This window comes from Centruroides vittatus, unplaced genomic scaffold (assembly GCF_030686945.1).
Source record: "Centruroides vittatus isolate TY-2023 unplaced genomic scaffold, ASM3068694v2 scaffold_1431, whole genome shotgun sequence".
In the NCBI taxonomy this organism is placed as follows: Eukaryota; Metazoa; Arthropoda; class Arachnida; order Scorpiones; family Buthidae; genus Centruroides; species Centruroides vittatus.
Window position 1 is genome coordinate 1,312,300 of NW_027122678.1, and position 19,121 is coordinate 1,331,420.

At 28.6% G+C, this 19,121-nt stretch overlaps 1 protein-coding gene across 2 annotated transcripts; it reads left to right on the forward strand.

Annotated features, from left to right (window-relative positions):
• Positions 1–2,279: 2,279 nt before the first annotated feature.
• On the forward strand, positions 2,280–16,132 carry LOC136987007 (sequestosome-1-like). Of its 2 annotated transcripts, XM_067284642.1 has the most exons (8): positions 2,280–2,472; positions 4,672–4,768; positions 7,419–7,598; positions 9,561–9,862; positions 12,140–12,398; positions 12,871–13,169; positions 14,711–14,864; positions 15,774–16,132. In XM_067284642.1, the coding sequence occupies exons 2-8, from the start codon at positions 4,702–4,704 to the stop codon at positions 15,911–15,913; spliced, it is 1,401 nt and encodes a 466-aa protein (XP_067140743.1). In that variant the 5' UTR covers positions 2,280–2,472; positions 4,672–4,701; the 3' UTR covers positions 15,914–16,132. The 2 variants fall into 2 exon arrangements, with proteins under 2 accessions (XP_067140743.1, XP_067140744.1); XM_067284643.1 differs by lacking the exon at positions 4,672–4,768 and having other exon boundaries at positions 2,281–2,472.
• Positions 16,133–19,121: the final 2,989 nt, after the last annotated feature.

Consider the following 19,121-nt stretch of genomic DNA (forward strand, 5'->3'; position numbering starts at 1 on the left):
ATAGAAAGGGGGAAATGGTGGTCTTCACATATGTCAGAAACCTTCACGGGAGTGTATTAAACAACTTCCGGAAGTTTCATGAGAATCGGATAAATGGTGTGATAATGCATGAAGGATAAACACACAGACAGACATTCGTTTTTATATATATAGATAAAATTAATAATAACATAAACAACTACGCTGATGGGGAAAGAAATGTAGTGCAATTCAGTGGCGCGTTAAAACAAGTTATTGTACTGTACGCAACACGGGAAAATCCAATGAGTCATTTTGTATTGCTTCGTTCTTAAATGCTTCCTTAAAATCGTTTTAAGGGTTTTTTAAAACGATATTATAAATTTAAATTTTCAAATTTTAACGTAGATTTTATTTTATAACCTCGGTTATTTTTATATTGTAATAATTTTATTATTGCAGTACAGTACATGGTGCAACATGTGATATGACATCACATATCACGTTTTGTAATATACACTGCACACATTTTTCTTATCTAAAAGCTGTATGTGACCTTTGGTTTTGGTTTTGTTTTCGAAATAATCGTTTAATACGAACTTTTAAGTTGGAATTAAACAAATAAAAAGGTAGATAAAGTAGATACTTTTATCAACAAATTGTGCACTAATTCAAATTGTGTAAAACAATTAATTGACTTCACACATGATAAATTAACAAATTAATTAATATTAAAATATAAACCTATTACTCACATCATAATACTGCAAACTTTATTAACTTCATGCTTTTCATCTGTTATATAATATCTGTAATATGTAATTAAATTTACTGTACAAATTACCTAACAGTACTGTATAAAAAAATTAACTCACTATGTGTGGAATAATTGTTACTTATACTTTATGCTAGAAAATATTTATATTATATCGATATATAAGTAATATTTTTATCAGTTTATATATATAAACAATAAATACGCAATTAAAATTGTAAGATGTTAATATTGTATTTATTGTTTTATTTAGAACTTATTCTGAATAATACAGTATATTGCAAAACGAGAAATTTATTATGCATATATATTAATTAAAAAATATAATAACTAAGATTATAGGAGGTTTTTACTGTACGATGTATTTAGTCAATTATTCAAGATTAATTATAGAATTTTAAATGTTTTAATATGTTCTTTACAGGCTAGTTTTTTTACAATAAAGTATATAAATTGTGTCATGTAGATTAAATTAAACACATTTACACACTTTAATGTAAAGAATCTATTTATAGCCCACACGTTAATGCAATGTAATATATGAAGCCTGCATATAATACATTAATGCGTACAGGCATGTACAGTACATATATTAAGCATATAAATATAACATGTATAATATTTATATACTTAATATATGTATGTGTATGTACAGTACCTGTACATTCTTTACATTAAAGTGTGTACATGTGTATGTAGCAGTGGCGTAGCTAGGATTCTCTGGGCCCGGTGCTGAACCAGATTTGTGGGCCCCCGAAAAAATTTTTCGGATCTTTTCTTCGTGATTTTGGGACTCCCATGGGCCTATCGTTTTCCAGGGGCCCGGTGAGGACCGCACCTACCGCACCCCCTAGCTACGCCACTGGTATGTATACATTGGCGTAGCTAGGATTTTGTTATGGGAGGGGGCCTAGTAGAGGCTGTAATTTTTTGGGAGGGCACCAGGTTAACTGGGGGGCCGTGCCCACCCATGCCCCTTCTTGGCTACGCCCACGGGTATGTAGTGTACTGTACATAATTCAATGTATAGCCTATATATATATATATATATATAAAGTAGCCTATATACATTGAATTATGTACACTACATACACATGTACGCACTTTGAATGTACAGGTATATAGGCCTACACACATTAATGCAATATGTACAGTTATGTATATATAACATAATATCATAAATAATCAATTTTTATCTTAAATTATTTTATATTCCTTTAAGAACTTTAAGCCATTATGATTCACCATATAAAACTATTCTAGAAATCTCTATATGAATCCATTAATCCATTACTAACGATTACATCAGTTCTAAATTTGCTAGAATGTTCCATATCAGAAACATGTTTTGTCAGAAAATTTACTTTCCGCTTCTATCATTGGTGGAACATTTGAATTTTCATCAACCATATCTAATTTATTTATATTATGTCGCTGGTTACAATTGGTCGCGAGTACGTTACGTGTCCGAAGACGTTACTTACCGAATACAATTGGTTAACGCCACTCCTACGTCGGACGAGAAAACCAATAAACTGTCAGTTTACATTCTGAATTGGATTGCTCTTAGTCACGATGATTCTGCCATTTTGAGGAGATATCGTCTCTGACATAACTGATTTGTATAGAGTTTTTTTATTCGTTTGCGGTCCACATACGGCGTATATATATAAGCTTGAAGGAGCACAGAGTTTTATAATCATTCCTCGACTTTGACGAACGAACGATCGATTTATCAGGTAAATATTTTTAATTAATTAATTATAAAGTGTGAGGCGTGTTTTGAATATGTACAGAACGTTTTATATATTTAATTTAAAACACGTGACTAATTGCATACGACGTATTAGATTAATGTTATTTTCTTGCTGCCATATTGATGTTTCGTAATACTTTCCTGCGATGTATTCGTGTTTACATTATTTTAGCCAGGAATTAATCATTTAGAGAGACAAAATTGAAAATTATAACTGGTATTTTTCACTTTTCTGCTAGCAATTGGCATATTGGCTACAGTTTAAGTGTGAAGTAAGCAACAGTAATCTAAGTTAAACTTATATAATGACAATTATAATTATGCATAAGAGCAGCTGAGTTGAATTAGCCACCTTATAGACCCCATAGATCTGATTTTAGCTAAAATATTAGACAATGATTTAGAAACTTAAAACACTATAGCAAACTTTATATTGTATAAATGTAGAATACCTATCGGTGTTCTGATTAAGTCTGTTGAACAGTAAACCCGAGTAATGGTGTGTTTTTTTTAATTAGGAGACAAAGTTTGTCTCCTAATTAAAAGAAACGTATTGCATATATGGAAACTGGATGTTTAAATCTGGTTTTCGTATATGCAATACACTCCTTGAGCTGTTATTTTTGTGGAAAATTCAAAACAGATTTTGTTATAAGACAAACTTTGGTTTACCAAGTTTAATAGTATTAATTGGAATACCAGTAAGTTTTCTGCATTTATATTAGGTGGTTATAAATACAAGTTTTGTAAAAGTAACTTTAAACAAATATTAATTAATTCTACAATATAGCTATACTATAATTTTAATATTCATACAACTACTCAAAACTGGGTATATTTAATAAACAAAGCGAACAAAGCCAATCTCTGGCACAATTTTATAGAAAGCGAATGTTTTCGACCAAGCTAAATAGCACCGTCGGTGATTAATGTTCTTAATGTGGTCGAAAACGTTTGCTTTCTGTAAAATTGTGCCAGAGATTGTTCTCGTTTGTTTTGTTTTTAAAATTATAACATGTTATGAAAAGAACTGCTTAATATATTTATATTCCATGTTTAATTTCCATGCAACTTAAAAATTCACAAGGGGAAATTAGTAGAGGTTTCTTTTAGATAATTTCTAATATACTTGCTAGTATTTTCAACATTAATATGTTATTGAAAGTACTAGTGAGTTTTTTCTAGTATTAAAGTCAAACTAACTTCAAACGGTTTCATTTTTTCTTTGATATACACTTATATAAACAAAAGCAATTTTTACCAAAATGAATAGCTAAAACAGTAAATTATTTGTTACTATCTCTTTAATAGAGATTAAATAAACTGTTAATTCCATAATAATAATAATACAGAGTACAGATGATAAGATAGTTTCAAATAAACAACTTGATCTTAATGTTTAATTGCAACTTCCCTATACTAAAGGAAATACGTTACATTATCGACATAAGCTTTCGGTCTGTTAATTTCTTAAATACTGTAGTAGTTAATAACCATATAAACCTTCTAGCCTTATTATAATTATTATTATATTAAGAAACTTTATATTATGTTTCTGTATTTGACATTTGTTTGGTATATAATAATACAGTATTAATTAAAACATTAGATGCAATAAACAGTGAACTTGAATTAATATAGTTTTGGTGTAATATGTATGGAATTTAGTACATGCTTGCACATAATTGCAATCAAATTCTTCATGTGGAATGGTAGCAATAAAATTAAATAGTTCATTACCTAGTCTCTTCACGAATGTTGCCTATTAGCAAGTTGTACAGCCATTTTTAACATTGGTCAGTTTGCATTAATTGCATTTAATAATAGATTATATTTATTCTGTATTACGTTCATATTTACTTTCTGATGATTTTTATTATTTGCTACTTTACAAAAATCTAAAAAATTTTGAAAAATGGTGTTATTCTTTTACTTACGATCTACCTGATTTTTCAATATTTAACTCATAAGTTTACATATTCACCTGTGATGTTTTATCTGTTGGAAAATAATTGATAAAATATCTTATATTTCTATATATAAACTATTTTTTTTAAACCTTTTGTAATAATTTGAATATAAATTATGAGTGCCTATACAGACTTGAAGAAAGCAAAAAACAACAAAAAAAAAATTGCTAAGAAATATGAATAAATAAATTTAAAATTTTTTTGACTTCTAGTTGAATAAGTTTGATATTCAAAGACGAAGTATGGAATCTAAAATTGAAACACCTATTAATAAATATGAGAAATGTTGCAAGACTTTAGACAATAAAGGTAAACAACTAAATTTTGTAAAAGGATTAAGTAAACTCGTGAGTTAAATATATTAACGTTGGTAAGTATTAAATAAAATTAATATTTCTTTTAATGAGTTGTTTGATTTCTCTCTTGATATTTATTTTTTGTATGTTTTATAATGCTTAAAATGTAAGTTTTTTTCCATTTATATATATACTAGATTTGGAAGTGATAAAGCACTTTAATGCAGCTTTATTTATTATATCTTATATAATTAGTGATAACGTAAAATAAAAATTATAATATAATATTTTAATTTATTTTCAAATATAAAATTAAACTTAGCTTAATAACAGCAACTTCAATTCTTTATTGTAGATGTGTTTTGGATATAAATTTTTTTCAAAAAATATATATTGTTAACGGAACATTTAGATAAATATTTCCGGCTTATTTTTTTATTGTAAATAATCGATCAATTTGTTTTATTAATTAGTATTAGGAATCTTTTCTTATTTTTATGATTATACCACATAGTTTATTAGAGAAATTATGCAATATCTGAATAAGATAAGTTTTTGATTTTTAAATTATCTTGATTCAAAATAACTTCAAAAAATTAATAATTTGTTTTAGAATTTGTTGTAGCTAATGTGTATTGTATATGCATTTTTCTTTTTTCTTTAGCTTGTTTGCATTTATCAATTATTTATATATAATTTTACTTAATTATATAGTCAGTTTTGTTTAAAAGTTTTGGTTATATTTAATCATTGTTTTTAATATTTTCTTCAGCTTTTTTATCATTCATAATTTAAAGAATTTAATTTTTATCTCAATATTTTATAATTATCATTCTAGCTTAAACTCTAATTTTTTAGATGATATTCATGATAATAATAATAATAGCATTGTTGCTTTGTGTTGTTATGGGATGACTGTATTATTATTATATATATAAGTCTGATCTCATAGGAGTTGAGTTGGTGTTTTGTTTGTTCTTTTACAGGTGAAGCATATTGCACTGAATAAGAAAGAATTCAGGGTATTTTGATGGAGTGCCCGTAGTCAGTGTGAAGTTGCTGAAGATTTTAAAAGGGTACACATAGACTGCTGTGTGTGAGTTGTTGTAAATTTGTATAAAACCTGTTAAACTTTTCAGCAACTTCATGCCGAATGAGGGTCCTCATTATCGAAACAACTTGAATTCTTCCTTCTTACTCAGCACTGTGCTTCACCTGTAAAAGATTAAGTGAACATCAACATAACTCCTATGGGGCCAGAATTATCAGACATCCTGTATATATGTGCAGATATGTATATGTATATTGATCAAGATGGTGATAAAAATAATTTCATTTATTTTTTCAAAGATTGTTATTGCTTATTTTACATAGATATTAAAAGCCAGTTTTGAAGAGTTGAATAAAATGGTACTTCATCAACTATATTATTCAGTCATTGGAATAAAAAACATAATTAAATCAGTCAGAAGTATATTGTTCAATTTATTCTGCATTACTCATTTATCAATGTTTAAATATTTTCTGATATTTGAGGTATAATAACTATATTATACCTCAAATATATATATATATATATATATAATCATTTTTGTTGATTCTATATATTATATATATAGCATCAACAAAAACGTTATGTAATACTTCATCTAATATTTTATAAATTATGTTAATAAATCTTTTTATTATCTTTATGTTCATTAGAAAATTTAAATTCAGATCAATCATAATTTATCTTGAAGTTGTAATTAAATATTTTGCACTTTTGCCAAAGTAGTAATTAAAAATAATACTAATTTTGTTTTATTTAACTGAAATATATAAAAATAATGATTAAAATTTTTAGTGTAAAGTCAATATTAAAGATAATAGCGAGGTTGAGGCCGAAGTTTTAAATGCGAAAACGTGTATGTCGGATGTTCAGTGCCACTTTCCTGTAAGCCTAGAAGTTTCACAATGGCATTTGGAATGTCGAGCATGATTCTACTGACTTTCCAAGCACCATTGTCAAACTTCTAGGCTTAAAGGAAAGCTGCGCCGAATGTCCGACGTACACGTTTTTGCATTTAAAACTTTGGCCTCAACCTTACTAATATAGAGTGAGATACATGAAAACAATAGAATATTTAAAAACTATTGAATATAATAGTTTTTTTTTAATATAAATATTATAACATGAAATTGGAAGTACTAAATATTAATAAAGAATAGTTGTTGACATTAACCTGTTTCCTTGATATCTAAAAACAGAATCAGATAGTTTTACTTTAAAGTATATTTACTTAAATTGAAACTGTCAATTAAATAACAGTAGAAAAATAAAAGGGAAATTTATAGATTTGAACTGCTATTAATCTTATTAATGTATCCATTAGTTTTACCACTTCAGCATCTTCTAATCCATTCTTACAGTTCTGTTTGCTCCCTGATCTCATTTTTCTCTCATTACTCTAATTTTGGAATCATGTTAAGAAAGATGCTTTTTCCAATAAGTTTTGTTGTTACAATTCATATTAAATGAGCAGATTATTATGTTCAGTTAATTTTGTAAGAAAGATGAGATTTCAAAATTTACTTTGTGTCAGATTTCCTTATTCACCATATATAACAGATTACTAAAGGTTTTAAATATTAATTTTTAATTATTTACATTTCATTTTCAGATAATACTACAATGGTTATTGTAGTAAAAGCTTTCTTAGAACAGGATGACGATTGTAAATCAGAAATCCGAAGATTCCTGGCAAATGAGGAAATGTGTCAGAATTTTGCACTTCTTCATGACAAAATTCTTTCACTCTTTTCAACATTATCTGGAAAAGAATTTGCTCTTAAGTGGAAAGGTACAAGTTTTATTGTTTTTTCTGGTTTCATTGGTTATAAATTTTCTTAATCTTATAATATAATTGAGATGGGTTGATAATAATAATGTGATAAGCCGGGGGGTCGACTGATATTGTTTTATAATAATAAACGATGCTTTTAGCCCACGACTATAAATTAGATAGTTAGATAAGCCCTCTATATTTTTAAATCCTATTTATTAGGTTATCTAACTCTATCTAATTGATATCGTTTTATACCCCCTTTGATCGGCGTTGGATCGGTGAGATCTGCTCAATTGTCACTGGGTGGCAAGATCTATAAATTGTTGTTGGGATTGTAAGATCCTTCTGACGTCAGGACCTGACACCAGTTAGGGTAGTAAAAGTTCGAGTCCTAACACGCGAATCATAAATAAATGTTGAGTAGGAGGGCTAGTTCAATCGTCAAGTGGGGAGTGCAATGGGTAAGTTGATAGGGTGTCTTGGAGCACTAGAAGTCCACACAAGGTCCATTTTAACAAGTAATTCAATTTAATGAGCTAAAGCAAGGAGTACATAGAAGCTACAACACTAAGCCTATATACAAATACACTATTCATCTTTGTTTGATAGTACATTTAATTAAGATCAGTTTGATATCAACTAGCTAAGTACTTGTACTTTAAAATGACTGAGTACCTATACTGAAACAAAAAAGAGAGTTTACAATTGAGAGTATAATACCTTGAGACTCAATGGTTCTGGATCCTGTTCATTTGATGTCGGTAAGATGATCGTGTGATCTAGTTGAGGTAAGTTTCCAGGTGGCCCATATCCAGATCAAGATAGGGAGATGAGAGGGATGAAAAGTTATAATTCAAAGCTATTCCAGAGGGAGTGATGGAGTGATTGCCCTGAAGATCAGTACACTTGCATTATATGGCTATTTAGTGTGGGAATTTGATCAGGTGACTATTTGTTTGATAGCAATGATAAGATTGTTTAGTAGTGACTGTTTGCAGATTTCCTCCTTAGACTAAGTTAAGTATCAACTTTCTCACATTTGACAGTCAACTGTTATAACATATTGGTGATAATTTGCAAGTCCATGTGAGGGAGGAAAGGACTTAAGGTAGGTCATGAGAATGTACAGTACACTAAGAGGGGATTTTTCAAAATTCTTTCCTATTGGGGGGGAGAGAGAGAGAGTGAGGGTTAAAGATTACCTTGAAGAACTTGGCTTCTACTGTACTATTTTAGATGCAGTTTTTTGCATTTTTGTGGGAAATCAAACATATTTTTAGACCTGACTAAAAATTCTCTAATTAACCTTGGAAGTGGGGGGATTTAATTCTTGCACTCAGTGGAAACTAGAAAGATTGGCTATGTAAGATATCCTTAGTAGTTATATAAACTAAATTCTATAATATAATACAATAGAAGTGTTAGAAGTACAAAATGAACTAATCTTAATGTCTGTTCTTATTTTTTGCCCATGCAATGCTCGGCTTACCTGCTAGCTGTGTATATTTATTGATATAATGTTATTAAAATATGCTATAACTGTAATTTAAATGTATATAGGAAATTTTTTCAGTTGAAAATTCCATAAGGTTTCAATGGAATTTTTATCATTTAGAACAATATTAACTTGAAACAAAAATGATTTAAAATTTTATTTAGACCTCTTTTTTATTACATTTATTTTATTTAAAGGTTAGTGAGTTTAAATGTATATATATTCAAAGAAAATCAAAACTTAAATTTCTAACAGTAAGACAAATTACCCTGGATTGTTTATGATCTGTATTTTGATTAAACCAGGCTATTAGATTCCTTTGTTTAGATAAATTATTATTCATAGAATGAAGTTTTTTAATTTTGTGTAAAAACTAATCCATTTTTTAAAGTATATAAGCATAAAATGTATTTAATTAAAACAAATTAAATGAAAGCTTGTATTAATTGAGCAAAGTTATAAGATGCATTTTCTTTGTATAGATACTGAAGGTGATTTAATTATAATGTCAAGTGATGAGGAGTTGATGCAAGCAATTTCAAATGCAGAAAATGGTCTTTTAAGAGTTTATATCATGGTTTTAAACACAAAAAATCAAAAGCCACCAAAATCATCTTCAGTTGGTGAATTGCATTTTGGTGTTGTTTGCGATGGTTGTAATGGAGAAGTTAGAGGGGCAAGATATAAATGTTTGCAATGTGATGATTATGATTTGTGTAATAGTTGTCATCTAAAGGATATTCATCCCAATCATGATATGCTGAAATTATGTACTTCTGTTTCGGTAAGTAGTAAATCCATGTTGTTATATTATTGTTAAATATGATCATTTAACGTGGCTTACATACAGCTACAAATTTCTAAATTTTACATTTTCTATTTTCTATCTTTCGCATTCAAAAGTAATCTATTTATTTATGTATTTTTTTGTTTTTGCATGATATTTGAATTATTATATAAGTAGAATCTTTGTAATAACAGATATTATCATCAGAATTAGCATGTCATAAAAGTAGAAATTAAAATACACATACATAACTATAAATCAAAACTTTGATTACAATAAGCAGTTATCATTATCTTCAGGTAAATAGGAATTTTTAGGATGTCAGTCTCAAAATGTGGCTAATTGAAGGTCATTAAGCATTTTAATTATTAGTTATTCACAGTACAGTTGTGTAAATTTCTGACATGTTTTAATTATACACTGGATGAATTACTATTATAATTGATAAATGTTCAAGTTATTTATTTTTTAATTGTTTCAATATGTCGTTTTAATTTTAGAATCAAGAAAACCAAAATTGCCAAACAATAGTTTTATATTCTTTGCTTAATATTATCAGTTGATATTATTTTCATTATAAATTAGTCCCCAAAGTGATTACAATAAGTTTATTGTATGGATAGAATAAATGATATGAATAATATATTTGTAATAGATATATTGAACTTGTATGTATGTTACTTTATTTAGACATAGAATGTTTTTAATTAATTAACAAAACAAAAATACTAATTTCTGAATAATATAAAAACATATCAACCTAAATTGTCACTTGAAACCAAAAATGTATATAATTTTTCCTGTAGATCATTGTTTTACAATATTTGAATATGAAATAATTATAAAACATTAATGTTAATTTTGTTACAAGGAAAATGTTTTTATTAAAATACAAATTAAAACATCAAGTATTTTTTCTTAAAATAAACTAGATATATGTAGTGATGTTTTTTTCTACTTAGCATTTAATTTGGTGTAATTTAATAATTGAATAAATCAGTAGTAATTTAACAATATTAGTTATCTGATGTAGTAGAAGTACAGTAGAGCATCGATTATCCGACTTAATTGGGGACTGGGGTTGGTCGGATAACTGAAAAGTCGGATAACCAAAAAGTATGAAAAAATACATTATTAGTATAGTGTATTAGGCCTAGTTTAAATACTAGCCTCCCTTTCATGGTCGAGCCAGTGCTGCCAGCTAAAACATACAAAAATTTAACAAAAATAATATTAAAGTAGCCAAGACATAACCAAATAATGTAGCGCCACATCACTAGCGGACATTTGAATTTGCCGACTAGAACGCGGTCTGTTAACGGATAAGTCGGTTAATCGGGGGTAGGATAATCGATGCTCTACTGTATATATTATTATTTGATCATATTTAAAAAAATATTTTTATTTAAATTAAACAATTTTGTAAAAGACAAATTTGTTTTATTTAAAGTTTATTTCACAATTCCCTTACCAGTAATATTATATTGAAATATTTTTATATAAATTAATTCCAAATGTTTTGTTATTGAATGGGTTAATTTTTGTTTTTAAGTAAGATTTTAGTTGGTTTACTTTTTTAATTTTCATTATTAATCATATAAAAGCCTAAAATTACTTGATAAACTTGCATATAACTGTAGTAAGGTTTAATTAATAACAATATATTTTTGAATAAGAAAATATATTGAGAGCAGAATACAAAAATAAAAATTTTGTTTTATAAATAGTTTAACTTAATTTAACCAATAAGTTCTTTTTCATAAGAATTTTATGTAATAATCAAAATGTAGTAACTTGTTATTCATCAGTTTAACAACTTAAGCAGTAAGATGTTTTCAGTCCATCTATAATATAATAATTTGGAAACAGTATATAAATAAAAATATATATTTAATGAAAACCCATAAATTACTTTAAGAACTATAAATACTAGACTATAAATGTAACAGATATAAATGATTAATAAAAAACATCTATTTAAAGAAGTACAGTGATGTTATAGCTTTATGGGGTCCAGGAAAGTTTGAATTAGATTGCCCCATGTACAGTGTTGACTTCAGACATTTTTCTTTGGGGGAATTTTTTGGAGGAAATATTTTGTTATAAAAAATTGGTTTAGGGCCCCAGGCAATTGCCCTTTTTGCCCCATTTAGGATAATGCACCAGTGTTTTTCAATGCTAAATAAACTTAAGAATTGGAATTATTTTATATTTGCAATATTTGTGGATTATAAGTTTTTTTCAATATTATTTAAAATTTGTTATCTCTTCAAGCATGATCATTGGTGGGGATTTCCTCAATGGCGACGAGTTTGGCGTCACGTGTTTGGCAAACCTTCTGAAAGAGTACACTTTGGTGGATTTGACGGTGAAGAATTTTGCCCACATTTACATTATAAGGGTAAATCTCGTCACAAGACTTACAGTGCTAAAAATGATAAAAAACAAAGTTTTGAAGAAGAAGTTTCTGAAAAAGCAAAAGAATGTATTAAAAATGTTGTTGACACAGTTGGTGCTGTATTAGATCCTTTAGGTAATAATTTTTGTTCTTACAATTAATTCAAAAATAAATAAGTAAATTTTAGAAAAAATTACAATTGTTTTCCTATAATTGATATATATAAAAAACAAAACAGTTATTCCTTTTAGTAGAGATATAAATAATATAAATTTCTAAATTTAATTATATGAAATTACTAAATTGACTATATTTTAATTATTTTCATTTTAGGACTAGTCCTAAGATAAAAATAAATATAAGAATTTGCAATGAAAAGCATGTAAAGAAATAACATAGTATACACTATAGAAATTGCTCAGAGTATATATTAAAAATAAATAAATTGAAGTTTAATTTTTAATATAATCTTTTGTAGAATAAAAAGTTTTCAAATGAACATAATTTTCTTAAATTGCTTTTTGTGTAAACTTGTATTTTTTTAAATCAAAATTTTTGTAATTAATTATTGTCCTTAATTTAAAATCATCTTAAACATTTATTTTAGGAATCCAGTTAAATATAGATATTAAAAATGGTAATGACAAACAAGAATCTCCAAAAGAGAATATTGCTACTGAACCAAATTCTTCCCCTAAAAAAAATCAAAATGTTGATGCTACAGAAGAGCAGCTACAACAGAATAATGACAAAGCATCTCCACCTCAAGAAACTAATTCTACTAAAGTGAAAACAGTTATGAATGAAACAGCTGCAACATCAGAAAGTTCCCCAGTACCATCTGCACCCCTTCCAGAAAATGAACCTTCAGCTGGAGATGAAACTACCACTAGTGTTAATGAAAGGGTAAATTTTATTTATTTTAAGGCTAAATTACACACCTAGCAGAGAGAAATAGTTAACAAATTCACTTAAACATTTCTCAGCAAAAATAAGTAAATTTGTGAGTTTTATATTTTATCTGTAAACATTTTTATGAAGAATTTGAATGACCCGAACAATTTTATTATCATCTAAAATACAAATTGTATTTATTTACATATAAACTATCATTCATTTTCTAAACTTCACCTCTCTCCACAGTCACTCTAAAATCATGTTTGTATTATATCTAATACAAAAATAATGAGTTACTTTCATCTTAAATTAGCTAACTCTACTAAATGCTTATATTACCTGTATAAATTATAATTATATAATATTACCACATGTTATGAAGAAAATAAGGTTATGTATATTCTCTACATATTTAACACAGAATTGAATACTATGTGGATGAATAATTTACTTTATAAAATTCTATTAGTCCAACAAAATTTACAGCAAAGAAATGTTTCCATCCATCCATCTACTGATCAAAATGCCATTTGAGATGGCCGAAAACAATTGCTTACTATAACTTTGTAAATCGAAAGGTTTCTGCTGTAAATTAAACTAAAATAAAATTAATTTTCAACACGATAAGTTTCATAATTGTTAGAGAGTTAAACTTCAAACATAAGGGTTTTTTTTTTTTACAGGAGAAAGAACAAATTTGATTTAAATTAATTTCAAATCCATTAAGAAACTTAAACTAGAAATTTTTAAGTACCGTATTTACTTGTGTATAAGACGATCCTGCATGTAGGATGTAGTGTAACTTTAAAGATCAAAATAAAGAAAATTAGATTTACTAATACAATTCTAATTTTATTTAATTTAATCACAAATAAAATATCAAATGCACGTAAATGCACACATTGTCCCTCAAAAATTACTGGCATTTTAAACTTTAAGGAAAAATCTTAAGATAAAATTGACAACATAATTTGTTCATGTAAAGCTGGACAGTCGGGAACCTTTTTTGCCAATTCTTGACAGTTGAATCTACTGTCCGTCGATTACACTTATGAGTTTTTCCAAATTCTGTTTTTACTTAGGAATGGATTAAAACTTATATTGGGCTCCTGTGTGATTTTTGAATTTCAACTTGGAATTTAATTCAAAAGCTTTGCTTTTCCTATTGCTATTCCTCTTTACTCCTGACAATACACAAGAACGATTCAAATGATCCAGATAAAATATTTTTGTTTTTAAACACCATAGGGTGAGCATCTGATAAAAGATGCAAATACATGGTGCACAAAAATTATTGCAAAAATGCAAAGAATTCTTCACTCTCACATATAAGACAACCTAGGTTTTTAAGGCAGTGAAAAATGAATAAAAACCTTGTCTTATATGTGAGTAAATATGATAATTTAAAACTTAAATTCCTTTAAATGATAGTGATAACAGTGTAAAAACATCTAAAGTATTATTTAAAAAAACAATCTAAAAATTTTTTTATGAAATAGCTAGTGATTAATACGTTTTTAAAGAGAAATTTGGTAAATTATATTTTGTAGGAAACACCAGAAGCAGAGAATGAATGGACTGTGGTTAGTGATGGAGACATTGGAAACAATCATAAAACATCAATTCCAGAAGGGGCTCAAGCTGCAGCTAGTGAAGGGACATCAAGTACATATCTAAAAGTTTCTCCTGAAGATTTACATCCAGGTTATTATTTAGTGATATTTTACATATTCTTTTTCTTTAAAATTATACATGTAAAACTAAATTATTAATATATACATTGAAATTTTATCATTTCAATTACAAAATTATCGTATGTCAAACACCTTATTGCTGAGACATTGTTTATTATGTTGAACAAACGTTTTCAACCCACTCAAGGGGTTGTCGTCAGGTTTTCGATGTTATCTGAACTTTTACAATAGTTCTTTTAGAACTGTTTTTGTCGAATCGCCAAGGAATTTGAATTCAAAGTGTTTCGAACAATACCTCAAATTCAAAATATATAAAATATAAACTATGGCGATTCGATAAAAACAGTTCTAAAAGAACTATTGTAAAAGTTCACGTAACATCAATAACCCGACGATGACCGCTTGAGTGGGTTTGAAAACGTTCGTTCAACATAATAAACAAAGTCTCGCGGCAATAAGGTGTGTTTGATATACAATATTCAAAGAGTCTGAGTATGGATTAGTCTACAAAATTATCTTATGATAAAATTTGAAATGTACATATGGTTATTATAACTTATCCTTTTTAAATTATTTTCGATTTCTTATATTCTACTTCTAGAAGTTTTTGAATTTACTTGTGTAGCATATTGTATTGAGAATCTAGTTTGTCATTTTACATCAAAAAATAGATAATTATTTTTAAAAATATTAAATAAATATAACAATACATTAAGTTTTTTAAAAACTGAAAGAAGTAGTAAAATATTTCATTTAATTTAAATTAATGAGTCAAAGTAAAGAATTTAACAGGTAATTTTTTCAATATCTATAAACCATTGAGTATTCAAAACATTAAAACTTATGTAATTTCTTATGCATCTCTTATTATTTTTTTAAGCGGTAGATTTCACAGATCTTTTTTTTCCTTTTGTTACAGATCCGAAAGTTGCTATTGCTCTCAGTCAAATGCTGAATATGGGATTTACTAACGAAGGAGGTTGGCTCGCCTGTCTTCTAGAATCAAAGAACGGCAATATCAGTGCCGTGCTGGACGCTCTCAATCCTTCGGTGAAGTAATTTTGTCATATTTAAAAACAAATTTAATATATTAAAACATTTGTTGTTATAATTAAAATTAGTAGGGATTATTGATGTTAATAGACACAAAAAAAAATATTACTTGCAATTTTAAAAAGTAATTTGCTGTTCAAATCGGCAGCAGTGCTTACGTATATTCTTGTGTAGAGAAATTATTTTACTTTGGTATATCAAAAATATATTCCTTTTTAGAAGTGACTTTTGGTAAATTATTTACATGTAATTTTACATTCTGAATGATTTACATTCAATACATTTCAATATATATAATGTATACAGTATAGTAGTATTTGTATAATGTATTTAAGTTGTTAAATAAAAATTCAAATATCCTGCAAAAAAAAATTTTGCTCCATTAATTCGTTCTGCCCTGCAAGCACGAAGTGTGTCTTATTTTTATATCCATTATAGATTTTGTCACAAACAGGCCAGACATAACCAGATCTATCCATTCAAAACTGTTTAACCCAATCCTTCAGCTTTACATAGCTGCAAAACCATTTCAATTTAGAAATTTGAATCCCAAGTATCCCAGAAAGTATGATGGAGTAGACTGAAATAATAATAATAATTTGTTATTTTTAATAGCTAAAAATTGATTGCCGTACGATCATATTTATCTGTTAGCAACAACAAAGGGAAGTCCCGAATTATTTTTTTATCGGATCCATTCAAGGCTCAAAATTTACCATGGGTAATTATATTTATGGCATTGATTCCAGTTCTAATCTCTACTAACCACTTCCATTACAAGTTGTTCCTATCTACAATGGAAAAACTGTAACCAAACAAGACTATAATGTGTTAGAGCGATTTTTTACAATGGATATTATCTAAATACTTGATAGGATTTACTTTATGTAATCTGAATTCATGATTGGAAATAATTTTTAAGTGGTACGTATCAAGGACAAGTGCAAATTTGGCATCCTTGAAAGAGTATCACAGTGCATATGAGAAGTTATATGAAAATGGCTTGTGTATTAAAAGGTCTTTAATGCTGTTCATTGTAAGAAAATATAGTTTTTTTTTTTTTTTTTATCAACAAACTATTCAGAACGAAAACAATATTATAAACAAAATATTCCCATCCCCATTAGTTTTGGGTTGCCATGATTCTACGAGATCATGGTAGAAAAATCTTCATTCAGGTTCTTTACAATTACAAAGGTTCAGATTTATTTCTGGAGGGAAAGTAGGCGTAATTTTTTTTTTTTTTTTTTTTGATGAAATTCTAAATAAGAATTTTTAAATTTTTAATTCGCAACATGAAGTATTTATTCATTTAAATCTTTGTTATGTCCGTGTGAAGTAATTTTTTCTTACCCGTCTGTTATATATAACAGAAGGAAAGTGGCGATCGGTCAAAAACTGACCCCACCCCCAAATTTTTACATCTTTGGACTTGGGGATCATGAAACGCAGACAAATCCATAAAAAATTAGCTGGGTATTTTCTGTGTATGGATGTACTGTACGGGTGTTGTTGGCACGATTTTTTTCACCCTCTTTGAAATTTAATCTCCTGGGCTTTTTGTCGAAAATTTCTGCTATTCTGCAGTGTATGTATTGAGGGGGTTGTTGCTATTAAATTTTGCTGGTTAAATGTCTTAAATTTTATTTTACATCGAGTGAGATCAGATATAATGAAGATTTTACTGGTGATTAGCAATTACGATTTTTTTTTTTTTATAAAACTTATCCTTACCTTCAAAATTAAGCTTAAGCTTTTTGTCATTTTATAATAATAATGTAGAAAGATTTTAAAATAAAATCTCTTAGTAGAAGGCGCTACACGCTATTTTAAATTATTTTGCCACGAAAGTTACGCAACTCGTAACTGGTTTTTTTTTGTATTTGACATTTGTTTATGAATTTATTGATATTTACTATGTCCGTTTATTGTTAAATCTTAATAATCTAATCTATTCAATTCCCCTTCTATTTCAAACACACATTTTGTATGTAAATTATTTATTTGTTAAATTTTCAATACTTATTTCCTCAGTATTAACATAAAACAATAATCTATGTATCTGTCATGAAAAATAACTTCTCTTATCTGTTTTATTATTTTATCTATTGCACCTATTGTTATTTCTGCTAAGTTGGGACCGATACAACTACCTACCCCACAGCATTCCATTCTGACGGCCGGATGGCCGAGCGGTGAAGGTGGCAGCCTACCGCTCTGGGGGACCCGGGATCGAATCCGAACGGGTCGAATAATCCCCAGGAATTTTTCGGGGGGTGGTCCGTTCGGATATGTCGGGCCCCGTCCCTCACCACCCGGTCGCCCTATTGTGGGCCTGGCCGAACCCATAATGGGCTTTCTAAAAGAGGCCCTCTTAGTGCCCACAGGGCGGAAAGAGTTTAAAAAAAAAGCATTCCATTCTTTTCTTTAAACTCGAAATGATTATTTTTTTAACACAAATTCGACCAAATCTATTATCTACAATAGACAATTCTGACCCTCTAACGCTAATTTTATATACATATTTTTAATAGCTAATACACCAGTTTTACATTTCTGGTTATTATTTCATCTTTGAGGCCCACCAGTTGCCAAGCCAAGTTGTAAAAACTACTTGGCACTGGTCCGTCGAAAGGCGCGAAACCACGACTAACTAACAGTGTTCACTGGTAGTTGGACACGGGATCGCGCATTCCAATGGACTAACCACGCGGAGTTTTCCGGGTTTTCTTCGCGTTTATATCGTCTAAATATGGACATATTCTTTATCAAACATTCAGTTGTTCTGGTTCTATAGCGATACTATTTTCTTTGATAATACGTGCAACAGAATCCTTTCCACGTCGTGATCTCGTTAATCGTGGTGTTAATCTCTCCCTACTAAAATAATTTGGTCTTTCACTAAAATTTTGATCCAAAATTCTTTTTTCTTCTCAATGTGTTTGCCATTCACAACTTTCATTTTCTGGCGTTTTTTTTTTTTTTTTTTTTAACTCTTTCCGCCCTGTGGGCACTAAGAGGGCCTCTTTCAGTAGGCCCATTATGGGTTCGGCCAGGCCCACAATGGGGCGACCGGGTGGTGAGGGACGGGGCCCGACATATCCGAACGGACCACCCCCCGAAAAATTCCTGGGGATTATTCGACCCGTTCGGACTCGATCCCGGGTCCCCCAGAGCGGTAGGCTGCCACCTTGACCGCTCGGCCATCCGGCCC

Coding starts and splice junctions, on each gene's coding strand:
- LOC136987007 (XM_067284642.1), top strand. CDS start 4,702: ATGGAATCTAAAATTGAAACACCTATTAATAAATATGAGAAATGTTGC. Junction 7,599..9,560: donor ATTTGCTCTTAAGTGGAAAG/GTACAAGTTTTA, acceptor TTCTTTGTATAG/ATACTGAAGGTGATTTAATT. Junction 13,170..14,710: donor CCACTAGTGTTAATGAAAGG/GTAAATTTTATT, acceptor TATATTTTGTAG/GAAACACCAGAAGCAGAGAA.